At 37.0% G+C, this 18604-nt stretch overlaps 1 protein-coding gene across 2 annotated transcripts in view; it reads left to right on the top strand.

Moving 5' to 3' along the window:
- The window catches only part of Atf6 (activating transcription factor 6), a 164666-nt gene that overhangs the window by 14635 nt on the left and 131427 nt on the right, over window positions 1-18604 (top strand). Inside the window, exons 2-6 of one of the 2 annotated variants that reach the window (XM_048357850.1) lie at window positions 862-938; window positions 2639-2726; window positions 5033-5139; window positions 10867-10993; window positions 12101-12304. In XM_048357850.1, the coding sequence (XP_048213807.1) occupies window positions 862-938; window positions 2639-2726; window positions 5033-5139; window positions 10867-10993; window positions 12101-12304 (603 nt within the window). Of the gene's footprint in view, window positions 1-861; window positions 939-2638; window positions 2727-5032; window positions 5140-10863; window positions 10994-12100; window positions 12305-18604 lie in introns of both variants that reach the window. The other variant, XM_048357849.1, reaches the window with a different exon arrangement.

Here is an 18604-nt window from a genome sequence, read left to right as displayed (position 1 = left end):
CATAGCCACAACCATCTATTTATGTTTTTTGACTCTGTAGCTGAGTTTACTAAATGTACAGTTTTTCAGTGTGCACTATTTTATTTTATGTTGGTAGAAGTTTTCTGTCATTGGCCAAGTTTATGATAGAAGCTGATGATTGTTTAAGTGAGGAAGTCACTGAGCAGTGCAGAGTGTACAAAGGACTACACAGATTGTAAGAACTTCAAAGCAGTGAAGTTCTGAATATGTTAATGAAAACAGAAAATTTACAGATGGTGTGAAAATCAGTCTTTTGTGGCTATGACCTTTCTCAGCAAGTTAGTAATCTTTAGGAATCTAGATTATCGAAGAGTCTTTACTTGTCTGTATTTTTTCTTGATTTGTAAGAAAACGTCAGTAGGAAAGCTTAATATATGTTTCACTTGTTGAAATGAATTTAATAGTTTAGATGAGTCTTTTTTTTTCTTTTTTAAATGAATGAGTCCTGTATTGTTTGCATGGAAGTTCTTTGTACTCTTAGGCCTGGATGGCAAACACAGTACACGTGTATTTTCTATTTTCCTCTCTTGTCATCATTGCTGATCAACCACATTTCTTTTGTTGATGCTGAACTATCATCAGAATTGTTGTTAGTAATGTTTCAGAATGTTACCAGCAATTATTCCAACATGACATATTATATAAAACTAAAAAATCTCTAGTGTAACGACTTACTTTAATAAAAGTTGTGTGGAAAACAACAGGCAAATTAGGAAGCAAATTTGAATTGATTGGTCACATTGCTCAAGTTTAGCAATAATCGTAATGGCTACTGAGAAGCCCTAATGGACATTTCTTGTCAAATCATTAAATTGACAGTTGATTTTCTTCTGCTTAAAGATTCTGTGCTGTTTGCTGAACTTGGTTATTTCACAGACACTGAGGAGCTGCAACTGGATGGAGCAAATGAGACTTATGTAAGTATTTACTTGCAAAGCAATACTGAATAAAATGATAATCAGACTTTACCCTAATTACTGCAGGAAGCTTTCAGAATAACAGGTTTTATTTTTTTTCATTCTTTTTTTTATTATCAAACTGATGTACAGAGAGGTTACAGTTTCATACATTAGGCATTGGATACATTTCTTGTGCTGTTTGTTACCTTGTCCCTCATATCCCCTCCCCCTCCCCCTTACCCTTCCCCCCCCCCCCCGCCCCCCGAGGTGTTCAGTTCACTTACATCAAACAGTTTTGCAAGTATTGCTTTTGTAGTTGTTTGTCTTTTTTTACCCTGTGTCTCTCAATTTTGGTATTTAAGCTTAACTTACCAATAATTATGAAAGTTAGTGGCCATTTTGTGGTCAATAAATGTAGGGCAATAGAATTCTGTTGGTCTTAGTGTGAAAGTGTCTTTGGCCCCAAGGAAAAGTCACTTAGTGAGGGGCGACATTGATCAAAATGCATTGTATTCATAAACTGCTTTGTTGAATGGCAACTCCTTTGTATAACTACTTAAAGATAATTTTTATTTTTTTTTATTTTATTTTATTTTTTTGGCCAGTCCTGGGCCTTGGACTCAGGGCCTGAGCACTGTCCCTGGCTTCTTCCCGCTCTTGAGCCACAGCGCCGCTTCTGGCCGTTTTCTGTATATGTGGTGCTGGGGAATCTAACCTAGGGCCTCGTGTATCTGAGGCAGGCACTCTTGCCACTAGGCTATATCCCCAGCCCTTGTTTTTTTTTTTTTTTGGAAAGATAATTTTTAAAAAGTCATCCTGTTTTTTTTTTTCTTTGCCAGTTCTGGGGCTTGAACTCAGGGCCTGAGCACTGTCCCTGGCTTCTTTTTGCTCAAGTCTAGCACTCTACTACTAGAGCCATAGCACCACTTCTGGCTTTTTCTATATATGTGGTACTGAGGAATTGAACCCAGGGCTTCATGTATATGAAGCAAGCACTCTACCACTAAGCCATATTCCCAGACCATGAATCCTGGTTTTTATTAGTTATTTTGCTGTATATGGGAAATGCGGTGATATTATAGGGTGAATATGAGCCTTGGGCCCAGTCAAGTAGAATTTACCAACTTCCTTTTGAAAAGTTTTGCAAAGAACTCTGAAAATTAGATATATACTTATTTGTCTTTGATTGGTTAGAGGTTTGTGTAAAGCTATTACTGTTGAATCCTTATTATTGAATCCTCAAAAGATGGCTTAGGTTTTTTGGTTCTTTTTTGGTCAGTCCTGGGGCTTGGACTCAGGGCCTGAGCATTGTCCTTGGCTTCTTTTTGCTCAAGGCTAACACTCTACCACTTGAGCCACAGCACCGTTCTGTTTATGTGGTGCTGAGGAATTGAACCCAGGGCTTCATGCATACAAGGCCAGCACTTTACCACTAAGCCATATTCCCAGCCCTTTTTGTCCTTTTTAAAATTAGTGCATATGAGACTGATTGCTCGGGAGTACAGTTGTATGCCACCATGACTGGTCTGCTCTGCTTTAAATAACTGAACTGATTTACCTCTAGGCTTTTCAAAATGGTTTCTCAAAGCAGTTGACTTAGAAAGTTCTTTTTTATTGGGTTGGGAAATATCAGTTATTTATGCCATATTATGTTTGATAGTTTGATTCCAAGATGTTTTATTTATTTTAATATGTTTTTGCTATTTTGAAACCTACAGGAAAATAATTTTGATCATCTTGATTTTGATTTTGATTTGATGCCTTGGGAATCAGATATTTGGGACATCAAAAACCAGCTCTGTACAGGTAATGACATACTTCACTGATAAAAATTTTAACCAAATCTATTTTATTTGATATTTTAGACACACTCCAAATTCCATGTGGTTATTGTTCTATTTTGGTGTGCTCTAAGACTCCAGGGCCTATATATCCTACTTTTGTCATGGCATTATATAAATAAACTTCTTGAAAAAATGAATATAAAACATTTCACAGTTATTTTTAGTAGTATAATGAGTAAATAATTCATTTTGAAAATGAAGTATTGATTTTGAGCCAGGCACCAGTGGCTTATACCTGTAATCCTGGCTACTCAGGAGGCTGAGATATGATGATTGTGGTTCAAAACCAGTCCAGGCATGAAAATCCATGAGACTCTTACCTCCAGTCAATCACCAGAAAACTGGAATTGGCTCAGTGGCTCAATGGTAGCTATGCTAGCTTTGAGCACTCAGGCCCTGAGTTCAAGCCCCAAAACTGACCAAAAGAAAGAAAGAAATGTGAATTTTGAATTAGGAATAGTATCTGTGACAGATTAGGCCATCTGGAAACCCAACAGAGCTTAAGGATCCAAGGGATGAAGCAGGGGTGGGTGGGGGGTTAGCAGAACCTAGGGACTTGGTGGGGCGGTCCCATGAATTTGGTGTTTCATGAGTTTGGTCTTGTTTGAGGAGGAGGCAAGGCTCTAGTTGGCTAGTGTTAATGTGTTTATTGGAGTTTGCATAGGCTCTATTATGGAGGCTGGTTATGCTGATAGGACCTGGAGCAGATTGCCTCTGATGGATGAAGCTGACAGAATAATAAAGATATCTTTTCTTCTACCACCTAGCATCCTGCCAGTATTCCCCATTGATAGCACCTAAGAGAAAGCTAGCTTGGAAATTCATTAATAATTTGTATTGCAGAGTATAGTAGGCTTCTTGGCTGAGAGACAGTGGATGAATAACCTGCACATTTCCCACTCTGAATTTCTTCCTACTCTCCTTTGTGTTCTATATTTATTTTGCTTGATTCCCTTATAGAATAAGGATGCACAAGATTAGTGTTATAATGTGATTTGTATCTGAGCCACTGAAAACAACTATCATTTTTATAAGTTCTCATGATCAGTGGGTCAGGAATGTGAACTAGGTGTTCCAGGAATGGCTAGTTATCATAGAATGGCTCCATGATGTCTAAACTTCAGTGATGGGAGGTTTGAGAGCTGGAGTAGTTCAACATTTGGGACTGGAAGCTGGAATAGCTCAACATTTGGGGGCTGGAATCACCTTGAAGTTTCTTTACATAGATGTGTTATACCTGGCCTCAGAAGGTTTGAGGGCTTGTGCTAGGAGGGGTGTGCACCTTGCTTTTCTCTGTGGCTTGACTTCCTCACCATGTGTTAGTTTCATGTAGGGAGATGTCAAAGGCTCCAAGTGTGAGTGTTCCAGATACAAAGCAGAGTCTGCATTTCTAGCCTTAGGTTTTACATAGCTTACTGTCATACTGTATTGATTGAAGGAGTCATAAGCCCATCTAAATTCAGACTGAAGAGAAATAGTCTCTACTTGGTAGAGAAGTGGCAAAATCACATTATAGAAAATAATTGGGGTTGGTGGTTATCAGAATATTGTGAGTTTGAAAACCAAGAGTTTACTACTCGTGGATTATTATATCTTGGAAATACTACCTGGGTTATAGTTGCTTAGTACCTTAAACCAATTTTTTATTAGTGTATATTAATTGTAAGAGGCAAGCACTCTACAACTAGGCCATATTCCCAGCTCAGTGTATATTAATTGTACATAGTGGTTTCACTGTGCTATTTCCATAATGCATGTATTTGGTACTTGGACCAAATTTATCCCCTCCATTTCTCTTTCTCATCACTTCTGGGCAATAAATTTTTATAGAATCAGTTAGTAGTTCAGAAGATAGTAAAACTTTGTGAGTTCTAAATTTAATTATAAAAATACTTTCTAAAATAATTCTTCTAAAATTTCTTTGGAGTGTATATTTTTTTATATGATACAAAACTTTTATATAATAGAAAAATGTCCCCTTCTACTCTTATTTCTCAGCCAATAAGTTTTGTTCTTATAATTTCTTTTGTTTATTTTTTCAGAGAATGAGTACAGATGCAAGTTGTACCTATACACACAGCTTGTTCTACAATTAGAAATGCACTGTTTTGTGCATCTTGTATTTTTCATTTAGTTATATATTTTGGGCTTGTTAACTTCTGAATCTGATTGAATTTCCAGAAAAAATTTTATCTTCTTTTCCTCATTATTTTATTCTGATTTATACTATCTGGTAAGGAAAATCATGTTTTACTCAATGTTTTTTAGTTAAAGATATTAAGACAGAACCTCAGCCACTTTCACCAGCATCCTCAAGTTGTTCCGTCTCATCTCCTGGGTCAGTGGAATCCTCCTCTTCAACTCAGCATGTTCCTGTAAGTAGATGGTTTTTTACAGTGATTTGGGTTCTAATGCTATCTGAAAAATAAGTATATGAAGAGGAGTTTTGATTTATGAGGAGTTTTATTTCTTGAGGAAAATGAATCTTGATAAAAGGATTTTTGAGAACTTGAAAGTTGTCAGTGTTTTTGGTTTTGCCCTTCTTCCTTATGTTTGTTCTTGCCTCCATAAATCCATTATTGCATTGCATTTACCAATATCTAGGTTTTATTTTTGTTTGTTGCTTGTCTTTTTGTGTGGGTATGCCAGTCCTGAGGCTTGAACTCAGGGCCTAGGCACTGTTCCTGAGCTTTTGTGCTCAAGGCTAGTTCTCTACCACTTGACCCACAGCTCCACTTCCAGATTTATAGTGGTTAATTGGGGAGAAGAGTCTCATGGACTTGCATGCTTGGGTTGGCTTTGAACTGTGATCTTCAGGGCTCATTTTCCTGAGTTTAGATTGTAGGTATGAGCCACTAATGCTTGGTACCCTGCTTTGGCTGATTTTTGCCTTTGAATACCCCCCTCCGCAAGTGCTGGCATTGGGGCCTCCATCTCAGGGCCTCCAACTCTCACTTAGCTTTTTCTCTTAAGGTTGGCACTGTAAAGTTGAGCTATAACTTCTGGCTTTTTGCTGGAAAATTGGAGATGAGAGTGTTTGGGATTTGTTTCTAGGCTGGCATCAAACCATGATCCTCAGTTGTCAGCTTCTAGCATAGCTAGGATTATAGGCATGAGCTACTTGTACTCAGCTTACCTTTCTCCTTCTTATTAGAATATACATTCTTTTTCAGAAAAAGAATATATACACTTTTTAACGACGCAAAATTTTAAAGTCCTCAGGTTTGTTTTATTTTTAACTCCTGAGCTATATAACATAGAATGATTTCCCCATTCCCCTACCATTCCCCTGCCTCTTTTGGCAGTAATGGCAGAACTTGGCCTGGGCTAGCTAGGCAAATGTTCTATCACTTGAGCTACACACAAATTAGAATGACTTCTTTTATTCAAGAATGCCTATCATCTTTTGAATGACCTAAGATTAAAAAAAAATTAAATAGAAGTCTGGTAGCTTCTTCCTTAAGCATGCTTCTGCTCTCCACTGAAACTAAAGCACTGTAATAGTAACGGGGAGAAGTAGAACACGAAAAGAAAAGTTGGAGCAACAATTAAGTATGTTATTCAGCATACTGGGCCTCCTGAAATTGAGGCTTTTAAAATTCTGTTTATTATCTTTTCCTCACTAGGTTTGTATAATTACACAGGTTTTTTAAGTTAAGAAAGTACCCTTCTATTCCTTGTTTTCTAGGACTTTTGTGAGGAATGCTTAATGACTTATCAAATACCTTTTACCCCTAAGGCCATGAAAATCATAGTCCCTGTGTTATCTTAATCTTTGATTTCTTTATTTTTAATTTTTAAAATTTTATTGTAAAGATGATGTACAGAGAGGTTATAGTTTCATAAATCAGGTCATGAGAACATCTTCTTTTGAACAGTGTTACCCCCTCCCTCATTGTTTCCCAGTTTTTCCCTCATGACTTCCTTCTCCCCCAAGTTGTATAGTTCATTTCAACATAGTGTCTACTGAGTATCACTGCTGACTTGGTTCACCCTTTGTCCCACTGTTTCTCCCCCTGTGCTCCCCCTTCACCTCCCCAAATAAGATAAACGTAAGTGCCGCGGGCCAGCCGCAACACGAACAAGTATTCCGAGGGGCAAGGGGATTGATGATGAAGGAGACGGAGAGAAGGCTGAATGGCACAACTCTGTTTATTTCAGCAAAATCCTTTAGTTATATACACCTTCCATATTTGTCACAAAGGTGTTGTGCAAAGAGGGTGCAGTTACATAGTAAGGCAGTGTGTACATTTCTTGTGATATCTTACAACCTGTTTTTCCATCCCTTGTCTAGGTCAGGTAGACACATATGCAATATACAATGTATCAGGCACATATACAGTGTTCACAGACTTGGTCTCTACTGTCTCTCCGTCTCCCTTTGTTAACAGTCATATATCAGGGAGATCATGCCCCTTTGTTTTCTGTGTTCTAGGCTTGTCTCACTCAACATTATTTGTTCGAGTTCTGACCATTTCCCTGCGAATAACAATATTTCACCATTCCTAATCGCTATGTAGTATTCCATTGTGTATAAGTACCATATTTTTTGGATCCATTCGTCTGTGGAGGGGCATCTGGGTTGTTTCCATATTTTGGCTATTGTGAATTGTGCCACGATAAACATGGAAGTACAAATGTCTTTTTGATATCTTGGGTTTTGCTGTTTAGGATAGATGCCTAGGAGTGGTATGGCTGGGTCATAGGGTAGGTCTATATTGAGCTTTTTGAGAAACCTCCATACTGTTCTCCAAAGTGGTTGTACTAATTTGCACTCCCACCAACAATGGAGAAGGGTTCCTCTTTCCCCACAGCCCCTCCAGCATTTGTTGTTTCCTGAGTTCAGAGTATAGGCCATTCTAACTGGGGTGAGGTGGTATCTCAGGGTTGTTTTTATTTGCATTTCCTTTACTAGCAGGGATGTTGAGCATTTCCTCATGTGTTTCTTTGCCATTTTTATATCATCTCTTGTGAAGTCTCTCTTTAGCTCTTTTGCCCATTTCCTAATAGGTTTATTGGGCTTGGAGGGGCTTAGTTTTTTGAGTTCTCTGTAGATGACAGATATCAGGCCTTTGTCTGTTGCTGTGCTGGTAAATATCCTTTCCCATATCGTTGGCTGTCTTTCTATTTTGGTGGCTATGACCTTAGCTGTGCAGAAACTTTTTAATTTGTAGTAGTCCCATTTGTTGAGTCTTTCCCCTATTTGTTGTGCCCCTGGGACTCTATTCAGGAAGTTTCTTCCTGTGCTTATAAGTTCTAGTGTCTTTCCTACTCTGTCCTTCAGTAGTTTCAAGGATTCAGGTCTGATATTGAGGTCCTTGATCCATTTTGAGTTGATCTTGGTGCATGGTGATAGGCTTGGGTCTACTTTGAGTTTTCTGCATATGGCTGCCCAGTTCTCCCAGCACCAGTAGTTGAAGAGGCTATATTTATTCCATTGTATGTCTTCAGCTCCTTTGTCGAATATCAGTTGGCTGTAAGAGTGTGGTTTTATTTCTGGGTCTTCAATTCTAATCCACTGGTCTTCCGATCTGTTTTTATACCAATACCATGCTGTTTTTGTTATGATGGCCTTGTAGTAGAGCTTGAAGTCTGGTATGGTGATAGCTCCTGCACTATTTTTTTTTGCCTAGAATTGCTTTGGCTATTCTAGGTTTTTGCTGTTCCATATCAATTTATGGATTGGTTTCTCTATTTCAGTGAAGAATGTGGCTGGGATTTTGATAGGTATTGCATTGAATTTGTATAACAATTTGGGCAATATGGCCATTTTCACTATTGATTCTGCCTACCCATGAGCACGGGAGGAGGTCTTTCCATCTCCTTGTGTCTTCTTTGATTTCCCTTATTAGATTTTTGTAGTTTTCATTGAATAGGTCCGTCACGTCCTTGGTTAAGTTGATCCCTAGGTACTTTATTCTTTTTTTGGCTACTGTAAATGGAATTGTTTCCATAATTTCCTTTTCTGTTTGTCTATTGCTGGTGTACAGAAAAGCTGCTGACTTTTGTGGATTGATTTTGTATCCTGCTACTTTGCCAAATTGGTTTATTAGGTGTAGGAGTTTGGGGACTGAGTTTTTTGGGTCCTTCAGATATAAGATCATGTCGTCTGCGAATAGGGATAACTTGATTTCTTCCTTGCCGATGTGGATCCCTTTGATGTCCTCCTCTTGCCTTATTGCTATGGCTAGGGATTCCAGCACTATGTTGAACAGAAGTGGGGAGAGTGGGCATCCTTGTCTTGTTCCTGAGTTTAGGGGGAATGATTTAAGTTTCTCTCCATTTAATCTGATATTAGCAGTTGGTCTGTTGTATATGGCTTTTATTGTTTTGAGGAATGTTCCATCTATTCCTGTTTTCTCCAAAGCTTTTAATAGGTATGGATGTTGTATTTTGTCAAAGGCTTTTTGGGCATCGACTGAGATAACAATGTGATTCTTGATTTTAGTTCTGTTTATGTGGTGAATTACGTTGATTGATTTACGGATGTTGAACCATCCTTGTGACTGAGGGATGAAGCCTACTTGGTCATGATGTATGATATTCTTGATCAGTTTCTGGATCCTGTTAGCTAATATTTTATTGAGGAGCTTTGCATCTGTGTTCATTAGTGATATTGGTCTGTAGTTCTCTTTTTTTGTTGGATCTTTGCCTGGTTTGGGAATGAGTATGATATTAGCTTCGTAGAATGAGTTTGGGATTTCTCCCTCTGTTTCTATTTCGCGGAAGAGTTTGAGGAGTATTGGAATTAGCTCCTCACTAAAGGTTTTGTAGAATTCGTTGGTGAATCCATCTGGGCCTGGGCTTTTCTTAGTAGGGAGGTTCTTGATTACCTCCTGTATCTCACCGTAAGTTATTGGTTTATTTCTTCATTCTATTTCCATCAATCCTTGTCTACCATGCCTCCCCAGATAAGCCCCCAGGCCCAGAAGCTGAAAGAAGCACTTCCCCAAAATGAAAGGGCAAACCTATGCAGCCCTGAGGGTTGGAGACAATGGGGTGGAGCCTTTGCTCACACCTTGCCAGCTCCTGGCACCTCAGGATCTGCAACATATAAGACAAAGGGTACAAATATTAAAACAATGACAAAAGGGAATAAACCAAGGAAAAAAGGAAAGAGAGAAAGAAAGAATGAAAGGAAGGAAGGAAGGAAGGAAGGAAGGAAGGAAGGAAGGAAGGAAGGAAGGAAAAGAACCAGGTGCTGTTGGCTTTTGCTTGTAATCTTAGCTATTCAGGAGGACCATGGATTGAAGCCAGCTGGGCTGGAAAGTTATGAGATTCTTATCTCCAATTAACTGCCAGGATACTGGAAGTGGTGCTGTGGCCAAAGTGGTAGAGTGCTATCCTTGAGCAAAAAGGCAAAGGGACAGTGCCCAGGCCCTGAGTTCAAGCCCCATGATGGACAAAAAAAAAAAAAAAAAAGTGTATCTCACAGTGTTTATTTAGCTCAGTTAATTTTCTTGTACTAATCATAGATTATTTAAAGATGGTATGAAGTAGAGATTATGCTTAGTCCATTATCATATATATATATTTTTTTCTCTGAATGCTGCTTTTCTTCTATATTTGACTACTGTATTCCAACAAAATGAGACAGATCCATTGACTATTAAAAGAGATTTGGAAAATGTTAATGTTGTCTTCATATATCGTTATGTTATCAAATTCACCTATTAAATTAAATAGCCCAATTTCTTTTAGTGTATTTCTTTCCAACATTTGTGACAAAGGTAATGTTAATAAATAGAAAAGAATAAAAATAATAAGTTATTTTGCTTCTGAGATTCTTTTAAGACTTAATAAAAGACATTATGTAAAAAGGATAATGCTTTAACTGTACCTTATAATGAAACTAAATGCTTATGACTATAAATTAAGTTTTAATGTAAATGGATGGATTAGAGATACTTTGCATTTTCCTTTGGGTTGATGGGTAATGATGATATTTTTCCATAGTCAGTAGTTAAAATATACAGTTTTTCATATCTTATCTTAGCCTTCAAGCATTTTTCTATATATATTTAGCTCTTGTCTTCTAAGTGATTTTCTGTTCATGATTGTACTTCATTGTATTAATTTATTTGTGTTATTTGCTATAGGAGGAGTTGGATTTGTCTTCTAGTTCCCAGATGTCTCCACTTTCCTTATATGGTGAAAGCTGTAATAGTCCTTCCTCAGTAGAGCCACTGAAGGAAGAAAAGCCCATCATTGGTCCTAGGAACAAAATTGGTATTTATCTCCTAGTTCTTCCCTCTCTCCTACCCTTTCTTTCCCCCCTGTCTTCCTTTCTTCTCTTCCTCCCTCCCTCCCACCCTTCCTTTCCTCCATCCCTCCCTTTCTTTGTTTTATGCTAGGGCTTGAACTCAGGACTTCACACTCACTTGGCTTACTTGTTTATGACTGGTACTCTACCATTTGAGCCACACCTCAAGCCTGGCTGTTATTTTGGAGATAGAGTCTTTAAGACTTTTCTTCCTGGTTTGGCTTTGAACTCCAGTCTTCTAGATCTCAGTCTTCTAAATAGCTAAGACTCTAAACATGAGCTACCAGCACCTCTGTTATTTCTGTTTTAGTCTTGGGTTCATTTCTTCAAATAAAGCATTGATCTGGCTCATTTTTAAATTAGTGATCCTTCGTTTTTTTTTTTTTGTTATGGTTACTGTGTAGATGGAAGGGAAAAAATCGCCCTATCATTTGTGTGTGTGTGTGTGTGTGTGTGTGTGTGTGTGTGTGTGTGTGTGTGTTGGTACTAGGGCTTGAACTCTGAGTTCTGGGCACTGTCCCTTAGCTTTTTCTGCTCAAGGCTGGTATTCTACCACTTGAGCAACAGCTCTACTTCCAGCTTTTTGGTGGTTAATTAGATAAAAGAGTCTCACAAACTTTCTTGCCCCACAGGCTTTGAATAGAAATCTCAGTCTCCTGAGTAGCTAAGATTACAGGTGTGAATCACCAGTGCTTGACATTTTGTCTCTTACCTGCACAAAGTGAAAATACTTTAATTTCAGACTCCTTCATGTTCAGGATCAATTCCAAGGCTTCAAATAAGGTCTTGAATGTGCAAGCCATTTGACTATGATATTTGTTACCTTATTAAACTCTAGGCTTTCTTCTGGGGCTTTAACTGTCACTTTCCCAAACTGCAGCTTGTTCAAAAAGGAAGATCTCAGATTAAGGACTTGTCTTTAGTTCATTCAAGTAGAATAGCTATTCTTAAACTCTAGCTGAAGATAGTTTCTTAGAAATCAAGATTATGTGTGTAGGAAAGTGTAATATCTGTTTTCTAGGGCATGCTTAATTGCTTTCAGATTGATTTGTAAGTTTGTTTTATTTCTTCAGAAAATGGATCAACTCCAAAGAAAAAAGTTCTGATGAGTTCAAAACCTTCAATTCAGCCCAAGCCTTTATTACTTCCAGCAGCACCCAAGACTCAAACTAACTGCAGTGTTCCAGCAAAAGCCATCATTATTCAGACTCTGCCAACGCTTATGCCTCTAGCAAAGCAGCACCCAATTATCAGTATACAGCCTGCACCCAACAAAGGTACCCATGTAGAATTTGAGACTGTATATATTTATTTGGAAGACTGTAAGGCTTGTGTCACATGGTTTATTTGGATTCAGCTTATCACTTCTGCACAGGTACTATGTGTCAGGAATTGTCTTTGGTTCTCAGGCTATAGCAGAGATGATTAATATATGCCTCCTGTCCTAAGTAAATTGATCTGTCCTAAGCAGTTTATCTACAGATCAATTTTATCTGATAATTCTTTTTTCTTAAGTTTAATCATTCTAACACCTGTCTGCAAGATTTTTGGTTTTATCTAACCATTTGTAATGAAGAAGAAAATAAGGGAAACTTTCTTGGTGCCATGTGGCTTCATAACTTTTTAAAAGAATGGCCAGGATTTAAAATAGTATGATCTCTTTCAGTTCTGATAGGTGTGTTATAGCAATAGAATTTGACTCTAAATTTCTGAGGAGACTGCATGTTTTATCTAGTAAGCAGGGCTTTGAACTGGAATTGTGGTATTAGGAGACCTAAACTTTACTGATTTACTAAGAATTTGTGTGTTTTCCTATTTTATCCACAAGATGGCCTCACATACTTGTGATTCTACAAGAAGTTTAAGTTGGGATTGTATAAAGTTTTAAGTTTCAGAATTTAGTATGATGCAGATATGGGAGTCATTTGCTCCTGGAGATCTCTTAAGCAACTTAGTTATTGTTGTACTAATACTAACATGTGTACACATGTATGAGAAAGATTATACAGCATTTATCTTGTTGGTACCAAGTAGTACTAGGTAGCAATGGGGTATGGGATGTCAGTGCAACATTAGCTTTTATCGATATATACATATATACATATATTTGCAAATAGCTAGCTTTTAATCTTTGGAGCATAGTTTTAATGAAGGCAAGGTCTTAAATTTCATTATCCTCTATTAGCTTTGTTCTGTTCCATAGTCATAGACAATAGGACTAAATAAATAGAACTAAATTCAAGGATGATGGCTCAGGGAAAAATCCATCACTCAATCCCTCCTGAAACAAGCCAAGTAAAACAAGTAAAATAAGCCAAATGAAAGCCAAAACAGGCCAAATAAAAAATTAAAACATTTGAAATACTTTTTTTTTCTCCCTCAGCTACAAAAAAATTAGCAGTTAGCTGTAAAAAAATAATTAGCAATTCTGTAAAATAGGTACTCTATTTGTAAATAGTTGTTAAGGTTTCACAAAATCCTTGAAGGAAAGGTTTAGTAAATGTTCATATGTAAATGTTTGTAGGGATAATCTCCAAAATTTTCATTAGGATCTTTCTAAAAGCTAACAATTTAAATTCATGAAGAACCCCATTATAATTTCCATAATCTGTTAAAATTATTCTGTGAAAAGTAAAAGCCTGAAATAAATATGGAAATGTTTAAAGAAGGGATATTCCTAAAAGTTTGTTCTTAGACCATTGATTCTGAGTGCTAGAAGATCATTACCTATAGCAAGTGTAGCAAGTGACAAATTGTTCTTTTCTGGTTAGTTTATTAATTAAAAAAACCTGAATTCCACTTTATTCCCAATTTGAATGATTTTACATGATCTGAAGACTATATTTTTTTGTGAGCATGTGCTAATATGAGGCAGTGAAAGTTTTTTTTATTATAGTATAATTTAAGCAAGAGATATTATTACACATATTTAAATGTGTGTGTATGTGTGTAGTTTCGGAATGGGGAAAGAGGAAGAAGGCGAGGTATTTATACTTAATGTCATTATTCATAGTATTTTACCATTGGTGGATTAGATACAATCCTGCAGGATTAAATTCAAATTATCTAGTATGCAATGTAGAACCCTTTATAATGTGGCTCCAGTTTACTTTTCTAACTTTACATAATGAAACATTCATTTCTCTGAGTTCTATCCCAACTGACATGGGATTGTCCCTTGAATCTTCTTGTTTGCCTTAGTTTCTTGGTTTGTGTTACTTTACACTGGAACATTTTCTGCCTATTTCTGCTTCTAAGTCCTATATGTCTTTTAGGACTGTTAAGAAGTAGCCCAGATGAGAGATGATGAAAGCTGGCAATGTCAGTAACTAGAGAACAGATTGAGAGTGGAAATATTAGTAGAAATATTAATTGGATAGTGTGAAAGGGAGAAGAAGGGTAGAAGAGAAGGCATCTCAATTTATTTCTATATTTCTGTCTTGGCTTGTTAGACTATAGTGCATATCATTGAAATAGGTGGTAGAAGTAAAGTAACTTCTCTTTGTAAGAAGTAGAACCAGAACTTGAGCATGGACAGTCTGGCTGAGTCTTTATAATTATGAGATGTAGTTGTGTTTCAAAGAATTCTACCTTTTAATTGGACAGATTTTTATAATTTGTATGAACAACTAAGTAACATCTCACCATGAGAACTAAAAAATAATACATGCATTACCTTTCTGGAAGCTGTTATTTTTGAGAAAGGTATTAATAATAAAATTTTCTCTTCTGAGTGCTTTAAATTTATTCTCTTCCTTCCTCCCTCCCTTTCTTCCATATTGCATAGGCTAGCTCCAAATTTATGATCCTTATCCTTCAGCCTCCTGCTGCAATTACCATAACTGACTTAGTGTATTATTTAATCCATATACCTCTGGGAGGAGATGTACCAACAGTTTCATTTTATAGATGAGCAAACTAGGCACAAAGAAATTATTTGCCTAAAGTCACACAGGTATGCTATTTTAGACAAAGTAAGGATTTAATAAATGTTTGATACATAGCTTGAAAGCTTTGAAAAGTTGAAAAGAAAGAATTGACCACCAAAACGAGTGAGTTATACAGTCGTAAGTATCCAGTGTGGAGTCCAGCTGCCTTCCATTATGGGGATTTGCATATAATACCAAAGAGGATTTTGAGCATGCTGAAATGAATAAACAGCCTTTTGGTATGTTCCGTTTTATCTGTTTCCACACTAGGAACAGTAGTAACTGTTCAGCTGCTAACTATTAAGTCTCCAAACAGTCCTTTTCATTGTAGCTTGTGGTCTGGAGAGCATTTAGCAAAGCACCATGGAAGGTTTTTTGTTCTTGGACACATTGTAGTAAAAATTTAGTTGTTTCCCTCCATTCTGTCTTAAACCTGAATATGCGTAGAATATTTAGAGGATCTTGATTAGATGCTGGGTAATTTGAGGATAGTTGAGCACTTTGGGATGAAAAGGCATGATTCATGGGAAAGAAGGAAATTGTGGCCCGGTAGGACTTCAGCCACATTTGGTGCACAGACCCTGCCTTGGTGATCCTCCATTGCCTTCTCTCCATGATGCAGTTCTCTTGAGTGAGGAGATGGTGATAACTAGACAGTGGAGGAAAGTACAGATTTGGATTATGTATCTTAATTAGTTTCAAGAAATATTACAGTGACATCTTTATGCTTTATCAGCCAGTGCTTTAAATGTATGGCTTTAATTCTACCTAAATCTGGGGCTACAAGTCTGATCCTTCCTTTGAACTGACTTAATTCTGTATGTTTACCAACTTCTCTGTTCTTTGGAATAGATTCAAAATTTTGAGCAATGATTAATTTGAAGGAAGGTCTTTATATTGTAACTTTTAAAATGAGAGAATATGGAACAGATCTTCTCAAAGTATTGCTATAGGTCAGTGGTTCTCAACCTATAGACCTTGGAATGTAGATGAGGAGAGTGATAGCTTTATGGCTCTTTTGTATAGCATCCTCCAATCTGTACTTGTAGCAAGTATTTTACAGAGAATAAATAGTTTCATTCATCTTAAATCACTCCAAAATTCTTAGCTTTTTCTCATGTATTTTCTCAGTCTGTAGAAACAAAAGGATAACCATAGTCATTTGGAAACATGAAGTTTTTAAGAAAAAAAAATGTTTTGTTTTTTGAGTCAGTCTCGATATGCAACTTAGGCTGGCCTTGAACTTACTGTGTAGACCATGCTTTGCAAAACTTGTGATCCTTCAGCTTCTGTCTCCTAAGTGATCAGGTATGTGCCACCACTTGTGGCACTGTAATATTTTTTACTCTTAAACAACACTGGGCTTGGTGGGATGTTGCACACTATAATCCTAATTACTTGGGAAATGAAGGTAGGAGTGCCACAGTCTGAAGCTGGCCCTGGGAGCACAGCTCAAGTAGTAGAGCACTTGCCAAATATGAAGCCCTGTACTTAAACCCAGCTACTGTCAGCCCCCCCCTCCCCCCCTTCCCCCCCACCAATAAAGAAAAATACTTATATTCAGGGTTGGGAATTCTTGGTTTAAATTTTACATTATAATTAGCAGCTCCACCTGCCTCCCCCGCCCCCCTCTCTCCGCCGCCCCCCTCCCGTCCTGGGCCTTCTCTGAGCTCTTTCTCAGGGCTAGCACTCTACCACTTGAGCCAGTATACCACTTCCAAGTGCTTTTTGTGATTAATTGGAGATAAGATACTTTCCTGTCCAAGCTGGCTTCAAACTGAGATCTGAGGATCTCAGTTCTGGCACCCAGCTAGTATGTCTTTTTATAGTACCAAATAAACTGTTATTTCTTATTACTTAACCCATTGACATGGGCTGTTTACTTTGTATATTAATTGCTTTTATTTGCATAGTTGATTCAAGTATATTTATACCTTCCTCTGAACCCTTTTTATTTGTGTTTATTTCATAATGGTTAGTACAAGGGAAAATAAGAAGATCAAAATGTCTAGTCCTTATTTATGCTCAGGTAATCTGCATGCGCTCAAGTCTATAAAACTATTTTTGTCTTTAAATTTTAATTGATTGAGGGGCTGGGAACATGGCCTAGTGGCAAGAGTGCTTGCGTCGTATACATGAAGCCCTGGGTTCAATTCCCCAGCACCACATAAATAGAAAATGGCCAGAAGTGGCGCTGTGGCTCAAGTGGCAGAGTACTAGCCTTGAGCAAAAAGAAGCCAGGGACAGTGCTCAGGCCCTGAGTCCAAGGCCCAGGACTGGCAAAAAAAAAAAAAAAATTTGATTGATTGATTAATATTGACTCAGCCTTGAATTTGCTAGGCAGGTATGCTATTACTTGAGGTATGATTCTGAGCATACATATATGTACATATATTATGTATAATGTATTAAAATATATAATAGCAATATAGTAATATATATGATGTACAACATCACACACACACACACACACACACACACACACACACACACACACACACGGCCTCAAGCTAGGGCAGTGCTCTATCACTTGAGCCATGCCCTCAGCGCTTTTATTAAGCTTTTTTTAAAAGAATAAATTAATTGCACAGAGGGGTTCATCTAATATACTTTAATCATATTCACCTCTATTACTCTTTTGTCCACTGTTTCTTATTGCTCCTTCCCTCCAATAGTCCCCTTTTTGTAATAATGTCATATTATTATTGTTGTTATTTTTCGATCTAGATACCACATATGACTGATAATATACAGTGTTTGTTTTTCTGAGGTAGCTTATCTTGCTCAACATGATGATTTCTTGTTCCATCCATTGTTTATATGTACCACATATGTCATGTACTCATACATCATTTCTTGGGCAGTTAGGCTGATTCTATGTGTTGCTTTTATGAAAAGTTGTATATAAGCATGGGTATACAGGTATAAGTATTGTATGTTCACTTACATTTCCTTTTGTCATTTCTTCTTATTAATGTACTAATTTTGAATGCTGTTAATTAAATTGGGATAAAATGTTGTTAATTGATTTCTAATTGACTGAAGCAAAACTTTGATCTTGTAAAAGTGGCCTGCTTGCTCTTTCTTTTCTTTTCTTTCTTTTTAGCAAAGACAGATGTTCCTAACAGGTGTTCTGAAGCTTTATTTTGATTTTAACTTTGTTCTGATCCTTTGAAATACTGTTCTGAGTTTTATAAGAGTCCTATTAGGCCGCTGGAAATATATTGCTCTTTTTTTCTCAAAGAATTCCAAGTTTATATGGAACTTTCATTTCAGCACCTTTATTTGTTAGACAGGGCTAATAGGCTGTTGTGGATATTAGGTGAGGCTTTCAATACCTAATAAAATTGGTCATATCTAAAAGGAAACACTAGGCAAGTAAAGTTTTTAATAGATCAGTATTATGAGTTATCATTTCTTTAGGGAAATGATGCTAGTTCCCAGATGAGCATGAAATATAAAGACTAAGAAAAGATTTGAAAGCCTTTTTTTTTGACAGAGCTTAGAAGTGTTATTATCTATAGACTATTTAAAATTAATAGATTTAGGTTTTCTGTGCTTATTAGCTAATAATTCATCTCAAATGGTTTTGTGATTTTTGGTATTTGTAGTGCCTAGTCTCCTATTATTACTTACTTTGTTCATGTA

Source organism: Perognathus longimembris, chromosome 11 (assembly GCF_023159225.1).
Source record: "Perognathus longimembris pacificus isolate PPM17 chromosome 11, ASM2315922v1, whole genome shotgun sequence".
Lineage (NCBI taxonomy): Eukaryota > Metazoa > Chordata > Mammalia > Rodentia > Heteromyidae > Perognathus > Perognathus longimembris.
Note: the sequence above shows the minus strand (reverse complement) of the source record. Positions and strands in the feature narration are given on the sequence as shown.